This window comes from Myxine glutinosa, chromosome 7, assembly GCF_964187855.1.
Source record: "Myxine glutinosa chromosome 7, kmMyxGlut1.1, whole genome shotgun sequence".
Classification (NCBI taxonomy): domain Eukaryota; kingdom Metazoa; phylum Chordata; class Myxini; order Myxiniformes; family Myxinidae; genus Myxine; species Myxine glutinosa.
The window spans coordinates 12,501,964-12,523,114 of NC_136267.1; the positions used below are offsets into that span (position 1 = coordinate 12,501,964).

The window sequence follows — 21,151 nt, forward strand, 5'->3', positions numbered from 1 at the left end:
AACACTTCCTTTTTTGAGTTTTTAGCTGCGACGAGCATCTCTATGAGAGGACCGCGTTGTTGTTCTTGTTGTTGGGGTGCCTTTTTGAAAAGCGCATGCGCATACACTCGGACTTCCCCTACCGACCAAGCCCGTTTCAAATTATCCCTCTGCCACCCAGAATTAACATTAATAAATAACATTAATGAATTAAGATTAACATTAACAGAAATAACATTCACGTCCATACATTATATGTAATCAGTTGATGAAGCATGATGCGTCGCAAAACAAAGGACAAGACCAGAACTGAAAGACAAAAAGATGCTCGTGCATGCGTATAATTTAATGACTGGTCGAATTTGGTAGCGCATATTGCAACGGATATCCTCATGATTCTACACGTCGCAGCTGGTGATCACACTGCGGTCATTTTTCTCTTGTTTTTTAAAAGTATTTCTGCAAGGTGATGTAATGCACACACAGTGTCACTGCACACCACACCACTCATGCATGAACACTTCCTTTTTTGAGATTTTTTTTTTTGGTATACCCGCAAGGTGATGTAATATATACACCATGTTGTCGCACACCATTCATGCACTAACACTTCGTTTTTGAGTTGTTTTTTTTGGATTCTCTCAAGGTGATGTAATATATACACCATGTCGTCGCACACCACTCATGCACTAACACATCCTTTTTTGAGTTTGTTTTTTTCGTATTCCTGCAAGGTGATGTAATATACACACCATGTCGTCACACACCACTCATGCACTAACACCTCCTTTTTTCATAGCAACATAGCACAAACAATATGTTATCAAGTGATTTCTCCATTCAAATTCCCTTGTTTGTGATTATCTCATGGCAACGTCCTTTGTAAAAACAAACTTAAATCCGTTTCTTTCACAATTTGCTAGCTACTTTTTAATTTGCATTCATTATTATTACATTAAGGAGTCCCTCTTTCTTGACCTTCTAACAATAAGAATCATGCTTTGTGCCAGTGACTGTTGTACACACCTGTCTTGTTGCACCATTCAGGGAGCTGCTGGTCTTCAAACAAAACTTTGAGCTCGTTGTAACGTTTGCTTGAGCTCAAGAAAGGAAAAAGGCTGATTGAATGTTCCAATATTAATTGATCGTTCATGTTTATTTCCTTTGTAGGACTTGTTGATAAAGACCAAATGAAAAGCAACGATCTACATGCATTACCCACACACTCTGGCAAGGTATGTTAGGTGTAAAGGCTGATTTATGCTTCTGCAAACATGCACGGGTGTCGCCCGCAGACGTCCGCATGGGTGTTTGCCAACTTACTTGCATGTAACGTTAACGCGTGCAGTACGGGGCAGTGTCACATTTACTAAAACTAAAGAATGTACAGAAAATGGAGAAGCACCCAGAAATGGAAACCCGTTTCCACCTCCGGTAAAAGTGTAAACATTCTGTTTGAATGTTTTGGTTCTTTGTTTTAGTTCCGGATTTGGGTCTGGGCCCAACCCTCAATGCTACCGGATATACTTCCCTGCTCAACCAATCAGCGTTTGTTTGACGCACATGACCACAGCTACGCGCGACGCATTGTTTAGATTTTGGAGGGGTGCGCATCGACCCCTCGGCGAGCCTATGCCGGCTACGGTTACCCATAAACCCCTTCTCTGCATAGCTATGCAGAGACGCTTACGTGCATCTTCGCAGAAGCATAACTCCGGCTTATGTGATCTCATAAGCCGGATTTTGGGTCTCAATAAACCAACAAAAAAAAGATAATTCATTCAGAAATACGGATTGATTCATTCCTTCGGAATTAAAGATCGATTAATTTTCTCAGAAATACAGATTGATCAATTCGCCCAGAATTAGAGAGAGATTCATTACCCCAGAATTAGAGATAGATTAAATCTCCCAAAATTAGAGATAGATTAAATCTCCCAAAATTAGAGATAGATTAAATCCCCCAGAATTAGAGATAGATTAAATCCCACATAATTGGAGAAAGATTAATTACTGTACCCCAGAATTGGAGATAGATTAAATCCCCCATAATTGGAGATAGATTAATTCCCCCACAATTAGAGATAGATTAAATCCCCCATAATTAGAGATAGATTAATTCCCCCACAATTAGAGATAGATTAAATCCCCCAGAATTAGAGATAGATTAATTCCCACAGAATTAGAGATAGATTAAATTCCCCAGCATTAGAGATCGATTAAATCCCCCAGAATTAGAGATAGATTCATTCCCCCCCCCCCCCAATTAGAGATAGATTAAATCCCCCAGAATTAGAGATAGATGAATTCCCTCAGAATTAGAGACAGATGAAATCCCCCAGAATTAGAGATAGATTAATTCCCTCAGAATTAGAGACAGATTAAATTCCCTAGAATTAGTGAAAGATGAATTCCCCCACAATTAGAGATAGATTAAATCCCCCAGAATTAGAGATAGATTCATTCCCCCGCAACAAGAGATAGATTAAATCCCCCAGAATTACAGATAGATTAAATCCCCCAGAATTAGAGATAGATGAAATCCCCCAGAATTACAGATAGATTAAATCCCCCAGAATTAGAGAAAGATTAAATCCCACATAATTAGAGAAAGATTAATTACCCCAGAATTAGAGATAGATTAAATCCCCCAGAATTAGAGATAGATTAAATCCCCCAGAATTAGAGACAGATTAAATCCCCCAGAATTACAGATAGATAAATCCCCCAGAATTAGAGAAAGATTAAATCCCACATAATTAGAGATAGATTAAATCCCCCAGAATTAGAGATAGATTAAATCTCCCAGAATTAGAGATAGATTAAATCCCCCAGAATTAGAGAAAGATTAAATCCCACATAATTAGAGAAAGATGAAATCTCCCAGAATTAGAGAAAGATTAAATCCCACATAATTAGAGAAAGATTAATTACCCCAGAATTAGAGGTAGATTAAATCTCCCAGAATTAGAGATAGATTAAATCCCACAGAATTAGAGAAAGATTAAATCTCCCAGAATTAGAGAAAGATTAAATCTCCCAGAATTAGAGATAGATTAATTACCCCAGAATTTGAGATAGATTAAATCTCCCAGAATTAGAGATAGATTAAATCCCACATAATTAGAGAAAGATTAAATCTCCCAGAATTAGAGATAGATTAAATCCCACATAATTAGAGAAAGATGAATTACCCCAGAATTAGAGAAAGATTAATTACCCCAGAATTAGAGATAGATTAAATCTCCCAGAATTAGAGATAGATTAAATCCCCCAGAATTAGAGAAAGATGAAATCCCACATAATTAGAGAAAGATTAAATCCCACATAATTAGAGAAAGATTAAATCCCACATAATTAAAGAATTATTAAATCCCACATAATTAGAGATAGATTAAATCTCCCAGAATTAGAGATAGATTAAATCTCCCAGAATTAGAGATAGATTAAATCCCACAGAATTAGAGAAAGATTAAATCTCCCAGAAGTAGAGATATATTAAATCCCCCAGAATTAGAGAAAGATTAAATCCCACATAATTAGAGAAAGATGAATTACCCCAGAATTAGAGATAGATTAATTACCCCAGAATTAGCGATAGATTAAATCTCCCAGAATTAGAGATAGATTAAATCCCCCAGAATTAGAGATAGATGAAATCCCACATAATTAGAGATAGATTAAATCCCACATAATTAGAGAAATATTAAATCCCACATAATTAGAGATAGATTTGTATACTGAATCGAGGCTCGTGAAAGAGCTGACATTTACTTCACAAACAAATCAACCAGACAAACAAAATATATAGATTAAATCTCCCAGAATTAGAGACAGATTAAATCCCACATAATTAGAGATAGATTAAATCCCACATAATTAGAGATAGATGAAATCCCACATAATTAGAGATAGATGAAATCCCACATAATTAGAGATAGATGAAATCTCCCAGAATTAGAGATAGATTAAATCCCACATAATTAGAGAAAGATTAAATCTCCCAGAATTAGATATAGATTAAATCCCCCAGAATTAGAGAAAGATTAAATCCCACATAATTAGAGAAAGATGAATTACCCCAGAATTAGAGAAAGATTAATTACCCCAGAATTAGAGATAGATTAAATCTCCCAGAATTAGAGATAGATTAAATCCCCCAGAATTAAATCCCCCAGATTAAATCCCCCAGAATTAGAGATAGATTAAATCCCCCAGAATAAATCCCCCAGAATTAATTCCCCACAATTACAGATATATTAAATCCCCCAGAATTAAAGAAAGATTAAATCCCCCAGAATTAGAGAAAGACTAAATCCCCCAGAATTAGAGAAAGATTCAATCCCCCCAGAATTAGAGAAATATTAAATTCCCCAGAAGGAGAGATAGATTAAATCACCCAGAATTAGAGAAAGATTAAATCCCCCAGAATTAGAGATAGATTAAATCCCCCAGAATTAAATCCCCCAGATTAAATCCCCCAGAATTAGAGAAAGATTAAATCCCACATAATTAGAGAAAGATTAATTACCGCAGAATTAGAGATAGATTAAATCCCCCAGAATTAGAGATAGATTAAATCCCCCAGAATTAATTCCCCCACAATTATAGATATATTAAATCCCCCAGAATTAAAGAAAGTTTAAATCCCCCAGAATTAGAGAAAGAATAAATCCCCCAGAATTAGAGAAAGATTCAATCCCCCCAGAATTAGAGAAAGATTAAATTCCCCAGAAGTAGAGATAGATGAAATCACCCAGAATTAGAGAAATATTAAATCCCCCAGAATTAGAGAAAGATTAAATTCCACATAATTAGAGAAAGATTACCCCAGTATTAGAGATAGATTAAATCCTCCAGAATTAGAGACAGATTAAATCCCCAGAATTAGTGAAAGATTAATTCCCCCACAATTAGACATAGATTAAATCCCCCAGAATTAGAGATAGATTCATTCCCCCACAATTAGAGATAGATTAAATCCCCCAAAATTAGAGATAGATTAAATTCCCCAAAATTAGAGATAGATTCATTCCCCCACAATTAGAGATAGATTAAATCCCCCAAAATTAGAGATAGATTAAATTCCCCAAAATTAGAGATAGATTAAATCCCCCAGAATGAGAGATAGATTAAATCCCCCAGAATTAAATCCCCCAGATTAAATCCCCCAGAATTAGAGAAAGATTAAATCCCACATAATTAGAGAAAGATTAATTACCGCAGAATTAGAGATAGATTAAATCCCCCAGAATTAGAGATAGATTAAATCCCCCAGAATTAATTCCCCCACAATTATAGATATATTAAATCCCCCAGAATTAAAGAAAGATTAAATCCCCCAGAATTAGAGAAAGAATAAATCCCCCAGAATTAGAGAAAGATTCAATCCCCCCAGAATTAGAGAAAGATTAAATTCCCCAGAAGTAGAGATAGATGAAATCACCCAGAATTAGAGAAATATTAAATCCCCCAGAATTAGAGAAAGATTAAATTCCACATAATTAGAGAAAGATTACCCCAGTATTAGAGATAGATTAAATCCTCCAGAATTAGAGACAGATTAAATCCCCAGAATTAGTGAAAGATTAATTCCCCCACAATTAGACATAGATTAAATCCCCCAGAATTAGAGATAGATTCATTCCCCCACAATTAGAGATAGATTAAATCCCCCAAAATTAGAGATAGATTAAATTCCCCAAAATTAGAGATAGATTCATTCCCCCACAATTAGAGATAGATTAAATCCCCCAAAATTAGAGATAGATTAAATTCCCCAAACTTAGAGATAGATTAAATCCCCCAAAATTAGAGATAGATTAAATCCCCCCAAATTAGAGATAGATTAAATCCTCCAGAATTAAATCCCCCAGATTAAATCCCCCAGAATTAGAGATAGATTAAATCCCCCAGAATAAATCCCCCAGAATTAATTCCCCCAAAATTAGAGATAGATTAAATCTGCCAGAAATAGAGATAGATTAAATCTGCCAGAAATAGAGATAGATTAAATCCCCCAGAATTAGAGATAGATTAAATCCCCCAGAATTAGAGAAAGATTAAATCCCCCAGAATTAGAGAAAGATTAAATCCCCCAGAATTAGAGATAGATTTAATCACCCAGAATAAATCCCCCAGAATTAATTCCCCCAAAATTTGAGATAGATTAAATCCCCCAGAAATAGAGATAGATTAAATCCCCCAGAATTAGACATAGATTAAATCCCCCAGAATTAGAGATAGATTAAATCCCCCAGAATTAAATCCCCCAGATTAAATCCCCCAGAATTAAATCCCCCAGATTAAATCCCCCAGAATTAGAGATAGATTAAATCCCCCAGAAATAGAGATAGATTAAATCCACCAGAATTAGAGATAGATTAAATCCGCCAGAAATAGAGATAGATTAAATCCCCCAGAATTAGACATAGATTAAATCCCCCAGAATTAGAGAAAGATTAAATCCCCCAGAATTAGAGAAAGATTCAATCCTCCCAGAATTAGAGAAAGATTAAATCCCCCAGAATTAGAGAAAGATTAAATCCCCCAGAATTAGAGATAGATTAAATCCCCCAGAATAAATCCCCCAGAATTAATTCCCCCAAAATTAGAGATAGATTAAATCCCCCAGAATTAGACATAGATTAAATCCCCCAGAATTAGAGATAGATTAAATCCCCCAGAATTAAATTCCCCAGATTAAATCCCCCAGAATTAGAGATAGGTTAAATCCCCCAGAATAAATCCCCCAGAATTGGAGATAGAAGAAATCTCCCAGAATTAGAGATAGATTAAATCCCCCAGAATTAAATCCCCCAGATTAAATCCCCCAGAATTAGAGATAGATAAAATCCCCCAGAATTAATTCCCCCAAAATTAGAGATAGATTAAATCCCGCAGAATTAGACATAGATTAAATCCCCCAGAATAAATCCCCCTGAATTAATTCCCCCAAAATTAGAGATAGATTAAATCCCCGAGAATTGGACATAGATTAAATCCCCCAGAATTAGAGAAAGATTAAATCCCCCAGAATTAGAGAAAGATTCAATCCCCCCAGAATTAGAGAAAGATTCAATCCCCTAGAATTAGAGAAAGATTAAATCCCCCAGAATTAGAGATAGATTAAATCCCCCAGAATTAGAGATAGATTAAATCCCTCAGAATTATAGATGGATTAAATCCCCCAGAATTAGAGATAGATTAAATCCCTCAGAATTATAGATGGATTAATTCCCTCAGAATTATAGATGGATTAATTCCCTCAGAATTATAGATGGATTAATTCCCTCACATTACAGATTGATTAATTACCTCAGATTACAGATTGATTAATTCCCTCAGATTACAGATTGATTAATTCCCTCAGATTACAGATTGATTAATTACCTCAGATTACAGATTGATTAATTCCCTCAGATTACAGATTGATTAAGTACCTCAGATTACAGATTGATTAATTCCCTCAGATGACAGATTGATTAATTCCCTCAGATTACAGATTGATTAATTCCCTCAGATTACAGATTGATTAATTCCCTCAGATTACAGATTGATTAATTCCCTCAGATTACAGATTGATTAATTCCCTCAGATTACAGATTGATTAATTCTCTCAGATTACAGATTGATTAATTCCCTCAGATTACAGATTGATTAATTCCCTCAGATTACAGATTGATTAATTACCTCAGATTACAGATTGATTAATTCCCTCAGATTACAGATTGATTAATTCCCTCAGATTACAGATTGATTAATTCCCTCAGATTACAGATTGATTAATTCCCTCAGATTACAGATTGATTAATTCCCTCAGATTACAGATTGATTAATTCCCTCAGATTACAGATTGATTAATTCCCTCAGATTACATATTGATTAATTCCCTCAGATTACAGATTGATTAATTCCCTCATATTACGGATTGATTAATTCCCTCAGATTGCAGATTGATTAATTCCCTCAGATTACATATTGATTAATTCCCTCAGATTGCAGATTGATTAATTCCCTCAGATTACATATTGATTAATTCCCTCAGATTGCAGATTGATTAATTCCCTCAGATTACATATTGATTAATTCCCTCAGATTGCAGATTGATTAATTCCCTCAGATTACATATTGATTAATTCCCTCAGATTGCAGATTGATTAATTCCCTCAGATTACATATTGATTAATTCCCTCAGATTACATATTGATTAATTCCCTCAGATTGCAGATTGATTAATTCCCTCAGATTACATATTGATTAATTCCCTCAGATTGCAGATTGATTAATTCCCTCAGATTACATATTGATTAATTCCCCCAGATTACATATTGATTAATATATTGATCCCTCAGATTGCACCCAGCTCTGCTCACCAAACTCACCTCCTATGGTATTCAGGGAAATCTCCACTCATGGCTTGCGGATTTCCTCTCTGGTCGTAGGCAACGTGTGGCCCTGAATGGATTTCTCTCATCTCCCCCTGCCTGTTCTGGCTGGAGTTCCCCAAGGCAGTGTGCTGGGCCCTGTGCTATTTCTGGTCTTCATCAATGATCTCTCCGACTCTCTGGAAAATCCTCTCTATCTCTTTGCTGATGACTCCACTATCTGCCGCTCCATTCCTCATCCCTCAGATCGGCAGTCTGCAGCCTCCTCACTCTCTGCAGACCTGGACAAAATCACAGACTGGTCAAACAAGTGGAACATGTCTTTCAATCCTGACAAATCTCACACTCTTACTTTGTCTCTCTGAAAGGACCGACTGGACAACCCTCCCATCTACTTTCTCAACAATCCTCTCCAAGAAGTTCTGTCGCTCAAGCTTTTGGGTCTCACTATCTGCCATGATCTTTCTTGGGAAAACCACATTTCCAAGCTGGCCTCCAAAGCCAGTCGCCGACTGGTCATCCTCCGTCGTGTGAAGTCCTTCCTTGGCACACCTGAGCTCCTCACCACATACAAGGCTTTCATCCGCAGCTCAATGGAATACTGTTCCCCCCTCTGGACTGGTGCTCCTGCCTCACACCTTGCTCGGCTTCACGCTGTTGAGGCCAAAGCTTTCAGAATCATTGGAATCTCCTGCGATGTAGTCAACTCCGAGGGCCTTTCACTCACTCACCGCAGGCAGGTTGGTGGTCTTTCTGTCTTCTACCGACTCCTCTCCGGCCTTGCTCCCCCAGCTCTCTCTGTGCTCTGTCCCCCCAATATTCCTACAGGTCGCACAAGATCTGCCAGCAACCCTCTTCTGGTTAAACTGCCAAAGTCTAGGCTCTCTGTTCACCTTCACTCTTTCATTCCCCTTTTCTCCCGCCTCTGGAACAAACTCTCCCACTCCCTTCAATCCCACTCCTCCCTCCAGGTCTTTAAAACAGCTGTTCACCACCATCTCTTATCTTCCCCCATCGAAAACCTTGATCTTTTCTACCCCCGGTAATTCACCCCAGAGTCCTTGCAGTGTTCATATGTTTTATTCCTCTCCCACCTCCCCCCAAGTCCTCCCGATGTCCCTGCTCTCAAATGTTGTGTTTGTGTCCTTCCCCCTCTCTCCCCATCTTGTCTGCCGCGCCCCTTGTTTTTTGTGTTTTGTGTGTCGGTTTGTCTTTTTTGTGTGATTAATGTTAGCTCTTTCACGAGCCTCGATCTTGTATACAAAACAAAACAAAAAAATCCCTCAGATTGCAGATTGATTAATTCCCTCAGATTACAGATTGATTATTTCCCTCGGATTACGGATTGATTAATTCCCTCAGATTACAGATTGATTATTTCCCTCGGATTACGGATTGATTAATTCCCTCAGATTACAGATTGATTAATTCCCTCAGATTGCAGATTGATTAATTCCCTCAGATTGCAGATTGATTGATTCCCTCAGATTACATATTGATTAATTCCCTCGGATTACATATTGATTAATTCCCTCAGATTACAGATTGATTAATTCCCTCAGATTACAGATTGATTAATTCCCTTAGATTACAGATTGATTAATTCCCTCAGATTGCAGATTGATTAATTCCCTCAGATTACATATTGATTAATTCCCTCAGATTACAGATTGATTAATTCCCTCAGATTACATATTGTTTAATTCCCTCAGATTACAGATTGATTAATTCCCTCAGATTACATATTGATTAATTCCCTCAGATTACAGATTGATTAATTCCCTCAGATTACATCTTGATTAATTCCCTCAGATTACAGATTGATTAATTCCCTCAGATTTCAGATTGATTGATTCCCTCAGATTACATATTGATTAATTCCCTCAGATTACAGATTGATTAATTCCCTCAGATTACATATTGATTAATTCCCTCAGATTACAGATTGATTAATTCCCTCAGATTACATATTGATTAATTCCCTCAGATTACATATTGATTAATTCCCTCAGATTACAGATTGATTGATTCCCTCAGATTACATATTGATTAATTCCCTCAGATTACAGATTGATTAATTCCCTCAGATTACATATTGATTAATTCCCTCAGATTACAGATTGATTAATTCCCTCAGATTACAGATTGATTAATTCCCTCAGATTGCAGATTGATTAATTCCCTCAGATTACATATTGATTAATTCCCTCAGATTACAGATTGATTAATTCCCTCAGATTACATATTGTTTAATTCCCTCAGATTACAGATTGATTAATTCCCTCAGATTACATATTGATTAATTCCCTCAGATTACAGATTGATTAATTCCCTCAGATTACATATTGATTAATTCCCTCAGATTACAGATTGATTAATTCCCTCAGATTACAGATTGATTAATTCCCTCAGATTACAGATTGATTAATTCCCTCAGATTACAGATTGATTAATTCACTCAGATTATGGATTGATTAATTCCCTCAGATTACATATTGATTAATTCCCTCAGATTACAGATTGATTAATTCCCTCAGATTAAAGATTGATTAATTCCCTCAGATTACATATTGATTAATTCCCTCAGATTACAGATTGATTAATTCCCTCAGATTACAGATTGATTAATTCCCTCAGATTACGGATTGATTAATTCCCTCAGATTACAGATTGATTAATTCCCTCAGATTACATATTGATTAATTCCCTCAGATTACAGATTGATTAATTCCCTCAGATTACAGATTGATTAATTCCCTCAGATTACAGATTGATTAATTCCCTCAGATTACAGATTGATTAATTCCCTCAGATTACAGATTGATTAATTCCCTCAGATTACAGATTGATTAATTCCCTCAGATTACAGATTGTTTAATTCCCTCAGATTGCAGATTGATTAATTCCCTCAGATTACATATTGATTAATTCCCTCAGATTACAGATTGATTAATTCCCTCAGATTACATATTGTTTAATTCCCTCAGATTACAGATTGATTAATTCCCTCAGATTACATATTGATTAATTCCCTCAGATTACAGATTGATTAATTCCCTCAGATTACATATTGATTAATTCCCTCAGATTACAGATTGATTAATTCCCTCAGATTACAGATTGATTGATTCCCTCAGATTACATATTGATTAATTCCCTCAGATTACAGATTGATTAATTCCCTCAGATTACATATTGATTAATTCCCTCAGATTACAGATTGATTAATTCCCTCAGATTACATATTGATTAATTCCCTCAGATTACATATTGATTAATTCCCTCAGATTACAGATTGATTGATTCCCTCAGATTACATATTGATTAATTCCCTCAGATTACAGATTGATTAATTCCCTCAGATTACATATTGATTAATTCCCTCAGATTACAGATTGATTAATTCCCTCAGATTACAGATTGATTAATTCCCTCAGATTGCAGATTGATTAATTCCCTCAGATTACATATTGATTAATTCCCTCAGATTACATATTGTTTAATTCCCTCAGATTACAGATTGATTAATTCCCTCAGATTACAGATTGATTAATTCCCTCAGATTACATATTGATTAATTCCCTCAGATTACAGATTGATTAATTCCCTCAGATTACGGATTGATTAATTCCCTCAGATTACATATTGATTAATTCCCTCAGATTACAGATTGATTAATTCCCTCAGATTACATATTGATTAATTCCCTCAGATTACAGATTGATTAATTCCCTCAGATTACAGATTGATTAATTCCCTCAGATGACAGATTGATTAATTCCCTCAGATTACAGATTGATTAATTCCCTCAGATTACAGATTGATTAATTCCCTCAGATTACGGATTGATTAATTCCCTCAGATTACATCTATCTATAATTCCAGTAATCTCTGTGTGTATGTTTGTTTGTTTGTTTGTTTGTCTGTGACCGCTGTTTCTCGACAACTACCGGTCCGATATACTTGAAACTTGCCAGGTATATTGCTGGGGACCCGAGGATGTGCCTTTTCAAGGTTTCATATTAATCGGACAATTACTTACCGAGCTATGTCCAAAAAACGATTCAACCAATCAGAGAGCAGCGAGCTATCGCGTGTGCCGAACGTGGCGAACACACTCTGCCTCGGATGGCACATTTGAGAGCGTATTCATTTATTTCCCGTCGGCAAACTATGTTGGCGCTATGTTGGCGTTAAACGATGTTTTAAAACTAATTAAAACTAATTTGCGATTCTTTCGCTTTCCTGCGATATGCGACCTTCCGGAGCTCCTGTGAGAGCGTGCGCCATTACGGATAGTACGGGTACGGGCATGCCATATGTTGGCGTTAAACTATGTTTTAAAACTAATTAAAACCATTTCATGTAAATAGAGGGGGGCGGGGGGGGATTGTCACTGTACTCGCAAGCCGTTCGCCGTTCGCTTTGGCGTTGCGAATGGACCAAAACATTTCATCGACCAAACCATTTCATGTAAAGCGTTCGCCGTTCGCTTTGGCGTTGCGAATGAACCAAAACATTTCATGGACCAAACCATTTGATGTAAATAGAGGGGGGGGATATAATGTTAGATATAGTATATATAGTACGGGCATGCCCTAGTATTGATTAATTCCCTCAGATTACATATTGATTAATTCCCTCAGATTACAGATTGATTAATTCCCTCAGATTACATATTGTTTAATTCCCTCAGATTACAGATTGATTAATTCCCTCAGATTACATATTGTTTAATTCCCTCAGATTACAGATTGATTAATTCCCTCAGATTACAGATTGATTAATTCCCTCAGATTACATATTGTTTAATTCCCTCAGATTACAGATTGATTAATTCCCTCAGATTACATATTGTTTAATTCCCTCAGATTACAGATTGATTAATTCCCTCAGATTACATATTGATTAATTCCCTCAGATTACAGATTGATTAATTCCCTCAGATTACGGATTGATTAATTCCCTCAGATTACATATTGATTAATTCCCTCAGATTACATATTGTTTAATTCCCTCAGATTACAGATTGATTAATTCCCTCAGATTACATATTGATTAATTCCCTCAGATTACAGTTTGATTAATTCCCTCAGATTACGGATTGATTAATTCCCTCAGATTACATATTGATTAATTCCCTCAGATTACAGATTGATTAATTCCCTCAGATTACAGATTGATTAATTCCCTCAGATTACAGATTGATTAATTCCCTCAGATTACAGATTGATTAATTCCCTCAGATGACAGATTGATTAATTCCCTCAGATTACATATTGATTAATTCCCTCAGATTACAGATTGATTAATTCCCTCAGATTACAGATTGATTAATTCCCTCAGATGACAGATTGTTTAATTCCCTCAGATTACATATTGATTAATTCCCTCAGATTACAGATTGATTAATTCCCTCAGATTACAGATTGATTAATTCCCTCAGATTACATATTGATTAATTCCCTCAGATTACAGATTGATTAATTCCCTCAGATTACAGATTGATTAATTCCCTCAGATTACGGATTGATTAATTCCCTCAGATTACAGATTGATTAATTCCCTCAGATTACAGATTGATTAATTCCCTCAGATTACAAATTGATTAATTCCCTCAGATTACAGATTGATTAATTCCCTCAGATTACAGATTGATTAATTCCCTCAGATTACAGATTGATTAATTCCCTCAGATTACAGATTGATTAATTCCCTCAGATTACAGATTGATTAATTCCCTCGGATTACGGATTGATTAATTCCCTCAGATTACATATTGATTAATTCCCTCAGATTACATATTGTTTAATTCCCTCAGATTACAGATTGATTAATTCCCTCAGATTACATATTGATTAATTCCCTCAGATTACAGTTTGATTAATTCCCTCAGATTACGGATTGATTAATTCCCTCAGATTACATATTGATTAATTCCCTCAGATTACAGATTGATTAATTCCCTCAGATTACAGATTGATTAATTCCCTCAGATTACAGATTGATTAATTCCCTCAGATTACAGATTGATTAATTCCCTCAGATGACAGATTGATTAATTCCCTCAGATTACATATTGATTAATTCCCTCAGATTACAGATTGATTAATTCCCTCAGATTACAGATTGATTAATTCCCTCAGATTACATATTGATTAATTCCCTCAGATTACAGATTGATTAATTCCCTCAGATTACAGATTGATTAATTCCCTCAGATTACGGATTGATTAATTCCCTCAGATTACAGATTGATTAATTCCCTCAGATTACAGATTGATTAATTCCCTCAGATTACAAATTGATTAATTCCCTCAGATTACAGATTGATTAATTCCCTCAGATTACAGATTGATTAATTCCCTCAGATTACAGATTGATTAATTCCCTCAGATTACGGATTGATTAATTCCCTCAGATTACAGATTGATTAATTCCCTCAGATTACAGATTGATTAATTCCCTCAGATTACGGATTGATTAATTCCCTCAGATTATTACATATTGAATAATTCCCTCAGATTGCAGATTGATTAATTCCCTCAGATTACGGATTGATTAATTCCCTCAGATTATTACATATTGAATAATTCCCTCAGATGGCAGATTGATTAATTCCCTCAGATTACATATTGATTAATTCCCTCAGATTACAGATTGATTAATTCCCTCAGCAGATTACAGATTGATTAATTCCCTCAGATTACATATTGATTAATTCCCTCAGATTACAGATTGATTAATTCCCTCAGCGGTGCGACGGGGGACAAAAAGGCAAACACAGCCGTTCTCTTGAAAGTCAGCACACAAGAGAAATGTGACCGCCTCCAACGAACGCCAGGACAGAGACCAAGATGTCGAGACGGCTTCTTTTTCCCTCAGCTCTCGAATGTTCTCCGCTGACGTCACCCTCTGTCCAATCACTGAGCTCTGTTTATCATTCCATGGCTTCTCAACCAGTCACGAAGCTCGTGGCGTGGTCTCCCCGTCACAAGTCGTCGGCGGGCGGAGTCCAATCTCTGTTTGGGAATGTTCGGATGATGTCGGGGTTTCCTTGCCGATTAGCAAATGCTGTTTCTGTCAGCCCTGGCGGAGTTGTGAGCGAATGAGTCAATTTGTTGTAGTTGTTGTTTGGCGAGCTTTTTAATAGTAATAATGACGGTGGGAAGATCACAGGAGGCAAGCACGTACAGGGGAATTTTAACCATAAGCCCTATAATTAATAAGCACAAAGCCACGCCCCTTATGGCGACATGCAAACGCTCTTACCCGGACAGACGGCCAACTTCCATACATCGAGATGGCTTCTTCGCGGCATACGGAGCATTCTAATCTACACGATTCTAACTTTTCGAAGATATGTCTTTGTTTACCCCCAAAAACGTAATAGTATCGCTGAAATAATCCCTTGTTTTGCCTCTTCAATCCCTCAGAGAATGGCAATGAAGTTTCTATGGCTGAAATAATAATAATAATAATAATTCATTTATTTTGTATAGCGCTTTTCCAGAAGCCCAAAGGCGCTTTGACAGAGTGGCAAACATAATGCATAACAATACATGAAAACAACAATTGCAAAAAAGACAAGAATCAATAGGGAAATATTTAAAGCAAAAGGAGGGAGAAGGAGAAGAGATAGTCAGGGGTTAAATGCTGTGGGTTGAATGTTGAATGCAGTGTTGAACAGGTGGGTCTTTAGTGATGTTTTGAATGTGGTGAGTGAGGAGGAGTCTCTGATGGTGTGAGGTAGTGAGTTCCAGAGGGTGGGCGCAGCGATGGAGAAGGCCCTGTCCCCCCAGGATCTGAATTTGGTCCGGATGGAGGGGGTCAGGAGGTTTGTACCAGCAGAGCGGAGGTTGCGGGTGGGAGTGTGTCTGGAGAGGAGGTCAGCCAGGTAGGATGGGGCCAGGTTATGGAGGGCTTTGTATGTCAAGAGGAGGATTTTGTACTGGATTCTCTGGGGGATGGGGAGCCAGTGAAGCTTGTAAAGGATGGGGGTGATGTGGTCACGGGTCCGGGAATGGGTGAGTAGACGGGCAGCGGAGTTCTGAATGTATTGGAGTTTATTGGTGATTTTTGAGGGTGAACCATAGAGGAGGCTATTGCAGTAGTCCAGACGGGAGGTGATGAAGGCGTGGATGAGGGTTTCTGCAGCCGTGGAGGAGAGGGATGAGCGGAGACGGGCAATGTTTTTCAGGTGAAAGAAGGCTGACTTTGTGATCTGTTTAGTGTATTTGTCGAAGGAAAGGGTTTGGTCAAAGATGACGCCAAGATTCCGGGTGTGAGGGGAGGTGGATACTGGGATACCGTCGATGTTGAGGGCAAAGTTATGGGTGGATTTTGTGAGCGTTTTTGGGCCAATGATGATTATTTCAGATTTATCACAGTTAAGCTTGAGGAAGTTGATTTGAAGCCAGGATTTTATTTCAGTGATGCAGTTTGTCAGGATAGAGTGGGTGTCGGTGGAGACGAACTTGGTGGAGATGAAAAGCTGGATGTCATCGGCGAAGCAGTGGAATTGGAGACCATGACGGCGGATTAAGTGACCGAGCGGGGACAGGTAAAGGATGAAGAGGAGGGGGCCAAGAACTGAACCTTGGGGGACACCTTGGGGGAGGGGAGCAGTGGGGGATTTGCAGTTATTGATGGAGATGAACTGGCATCTGTCATAGAGGTATGATTTAATCCAAGAGAGGGCAGTGCCGGTAACGTTAAAGGTGGATTCAAGTCGGGTGAGGAGGATAGTGTGATCGATGGTGTCAAAGACAGCGCTGAGGTCGAGGAGGACGAGAATGTTGAGGTTGCCAGCGTCAGAGGAGAGGAGAGGAGAAGGTCGTTGGTGATTTTGAGGAGAGCAGTTTCAGTACTGTGGTTGGACCGGAATCCGGATTGGAATGTTTCATACAGGTTATTGGCAGAGAGATGACGTTTGAGTTGAGTGGCTACAGCGCGTTCCAAAACTTTTGACAGAAAGGGTAGGTTGGAGATGGGTCTGAAGTTGTTTAGGGTGTCAGGGTTTAGACCAGGTTTTTTTAGAATGAATTTTTTTAGAAATAACCCCTTGTCTTGCCTCTTCAATCCCTCAGAGAATGGCAATGAAGTTTCTATGACTGAAATAATCCCTTGTTTTGCCTCTTCAATCCCTCAGAGAATGGCAATGAAGTTTCTATGGCTGAAATAACCCCTTGTCTTGCCTCTTCAATCCCTCAGAGAATGTTCATGAAGTTGGTATCGCTGAAATAATCCCTTGTTTTGCCTCTTCAATCCCTCAGAAAATGGTAATGAAGTTTATATCGCTGAAATAGCCTCTTCAATCAATATTTTGTGAGACACTAGCAAAAATCAATCAATACAAGGCCTGTTTGCATGCACGGTGTAAAATAAGCCTGATAAATACATCCCAATTATTCTTTTATTGTCTCCCGTCGCACCGAGGAGCGAAAGGGGGACTATGGTTTTACCCTCCGTCCGTGTGTCTGTCCGTGCGGGCGGGCGTGCGTGCGTACGTGCGTGTGTGCGTGCGTGTGTGCGTGCATGCGAAAGCGAAAGACTTCATTCAAATTTGGTGTGTGAGTGCAACCCACGTCAAAATCCAAGATGTCCGCCACCATGTATGTCTGATGCCATGTATGTCTGAACCTTGTGAGCGGAATATCTTGAAAAATAAGCGAAGTACAAACTTCTAATCTGGTGTGTGGGTGTATCGAGTCACAAGGAAGAAAGCTATTGAAAGTTGGGTCGCCACGTCAAAATCCAAGATGGCCGCAACCATATATATGTCTGAACCTTGTGAGCGAAATATCTTGAAAAATAAGCGAAGTACCAACGTCTAATCTGGTGTGTGGGTGTATCTAGGCATAAGGAATAACTCTATTGAAAATTGGGTCGCCACGTCAAATTCCAAGATGGCCACCTCCATGTATGTCTGAACCTTGTGAGCGAAATATCTTGAAAAATAAGCGAAGTACTAACTTCTAATCTGGTGTGTGGGTGTATCTACGCATAAGGAAGAACGCCATTGAAAACTGGGTCGCCACGTCAAAATACAAGATGACCGCCTCCATGTACGTCTGAACCTTGTGAGCGAAATATCATATCATAGCATGTTTTCTGTGTCTTCCACTTTGTCAACTCACATCACTTCCCCGACGGGGGACCTCGGCGTAACGCTTGTTCTTGTGGATTTTGTATTTAATTTACAAATTGCTTCTATTTTGTAAATGTGATCTGACGTGTTGGCAGTTCTCAATGGGTCTCGAAATTCAACTTCATTTCACCTCGTTAATGCTGAATGTTTTGCAGACCGCCATTTTAGAACATTACGTGCCTCCACAAGCAATCCAACCCATAAGACAGGTAAACCTTTACACCTTTGACACATCTCAACACCTCTACAAACAGTATTCGATTTCTATTAAACGAGCAAAAAGCTTGTTGGAACAGTTTATGACAGGTTGGAACAGTTTATTCGACGGGACAGCCGTGTGAGTGTGCCAAAGTGTGAAGCCTGGGCCTTGTGTCAGGCGTGCTTATATCTTTTTTTATTTATTAGACATCCGAGAGACGTAAATGAACACTCGTTTTACTCTGCGCATGTTGCACATCACGTGCAGCGAATTTCACCACCATGTGCTTGTTATTTATTATTATTATTTTAAACATTTGTGCACACCGCATGTACACCCCGGTGTGTACCCCGGTTAAGAATAGGTACACCATATCCCTGCGTGTGGAACAACAAACAACAACAGGCTTTTTAAGGTCATTTTCCCTGCAAGAGCGGGGGTTAGCCTTGCGGTCCCCATGACAATGTTCTCCATTTTGCCCTATTTTCTGCATCTCCCCTTGTTAACCCCCTTGCCCGCATTTCTTCTTCGACCATCTTTAGCCAAGTCTTTCTCGGTCTTCCCCGTCCTCTACTTCCTTCTACATTCATTTCCATCACTCTTTTCAACCAGTCACTTTCATCCTTCCTCAACACATGACCAAACCATCTCAACCTGTTTCTCTTCACAGCATCCATCACAGGCTCTATTCCCATCATCTTTCGCAATTCATCATTTGTCTTCCTCTCTCTCAACGATACTCCACACATCCACCGAACCATTCGCATTTCCACCCTTTCCAGCCTTCGTTGCTGCTCTACGTTCATTACCCATGTCTCACTCCCATAAATCAAAACACTTCTCACACATGCAGCATACACCTTTCCCTTCAGCTTCAATGACACTCCCCTCCTCGTCAGCACGCCACTCAGTTCCCGAAACTTCTAACATGCACATCTCACTCGAGCAACCGTTGCCGAGTCTGATCCACCTCCATTCAGCATGTCTCCAAGGTAACAAAATGTTTTCACACCTTCCAGCTTCACGCCATCTCCAAGATCCAACTCAACATTTCCTCCATCTGCAGCTCCCTCTGTGCACACCTTACACTTGAATGTAGCTGCCACACTGGTTAATGACCCTCTCAAACCACTACATTTTTGATGAACCCACTCAGCGCACATTGTACATTGAATGGAATTCACTCCACCACCCTTCCTGCACACAGCACACGGCCACTTCCCAGTTCTTTCCACCTCACCACATGTTTTACCACTTGCCATCACCTTCATCTTTCCGATATTCACCTTCAGACCTTTTGTCTCCATACATTCCTTCCACTTGTTCATCTTCTCCTTCAGTCCATCCATAGTTTCTGCAATCAACACCAGATCATCTGCATACAACAACTCCCACGGTAAATCCTCCTTTACTTTCTGAGCCAGCACCTCCATCACAGCTATAAATAGTAGTGGACTTAGTACCGACCCCTGATGCACTCCCACCTTCACCTCAAACTCACCACTGTTCCCGTCCTTCGTCCTTACAGCTGTGCGCGCTCTTTTGTACATTGCCATCACGACTCTGATCAACCATTCCTCCACTCCTAACTTCCTCAATGCCCATGTCACTACTTCACGTGGAACCCTATCGAATGCTTTCTCCAGATCAACAAACCCAAGAAACAACTTCCTCCTCTTCTCCATATACTTCTCCTGCAACTGCCTCACAATAAAAATCGTGTCTGTTGTTCCTCTTCCTGGCATAAATCCAAACTTCATTTCGTCAATCTTCACTTTCTTGCTTATCCTCCTTTCCAACACCCTTTCCAATACCTTCATTCCATGCTCCAATAACTTTATCGCTCGATACGAGCCACAGTCCAGAGGGTCACCTTTCCCCTTGTATAGAGGGACGAGGGTACTCAGTTCCCAATCCACTGGAATGCGGCCTTCTTTCACCACCAGATTGCAGATCTCTGTCATTCTCTTCACACCCCAATTTCCCACTGCCTTCAACATATCTCCCACAACTCCCGTCGGCCCTCCCGCTTTTCTACTCTTCATTGCTTTTATCGCTTCCTCAACTTCCTTCTCAGTTATCTTCTCTGCCGGTCCTAAAACTGGGTTACTTTCTATGTTGCCATCCCATTCATTCTCTGCATTCAACAGCATTTCCATATATCTCTTCCATCTTCCTTTAATTGCATCTGGGTCCACAACGATTTGTCCCACTTCATCCTTCAAGCAACTCACCCCCATCACATCACACCTCTCTTTTGCTATCTGCTTTGCAATCCTGAATACCGCTGTCTGACCCTCTTCCGAATCCAAGCGTTCTCCGAACATTTTCCTGCATGCCTCCTGTGCCTTTGCTACCTGTTTCGTTTTCAGCCTTCTTGGCTGCCTTATAACTTTCATGCTCTGCCTTTTCTGCCCCCATACCCTTCGCCTTCTG

At 38.7% G+C, this 21,151-nt stretch overlaps 1 protein-coding gene across 2 annotated transcripts in view; it reads left to right on the top strand.

Moving 5' to 3' along the window:
- The window catches only part of LOC137430984 (rap guanine nucleotide exchange factor 4), a 265,011-nt gene that overhangs the window by 170,294 nt on the left and 73,566 nt on the right, over positions 1-21,151 (top strand). For both annotated transcript variants that reach the window (XM_078781282.1, XM_078781283.1), the window contains exons 6-7: positions 1,150-1,214; positions 18,672-18,725. In XM_078781282.1, coding sequence (XP_078637408.1) covers positions 1,150-1,214; positions 18,672-18,725 — 119 coding nt within the window. The remainder of the gene's footprint in view (positions 1-1,149; positions 1,215-18,671; positions 18,726-21,151) is intronic.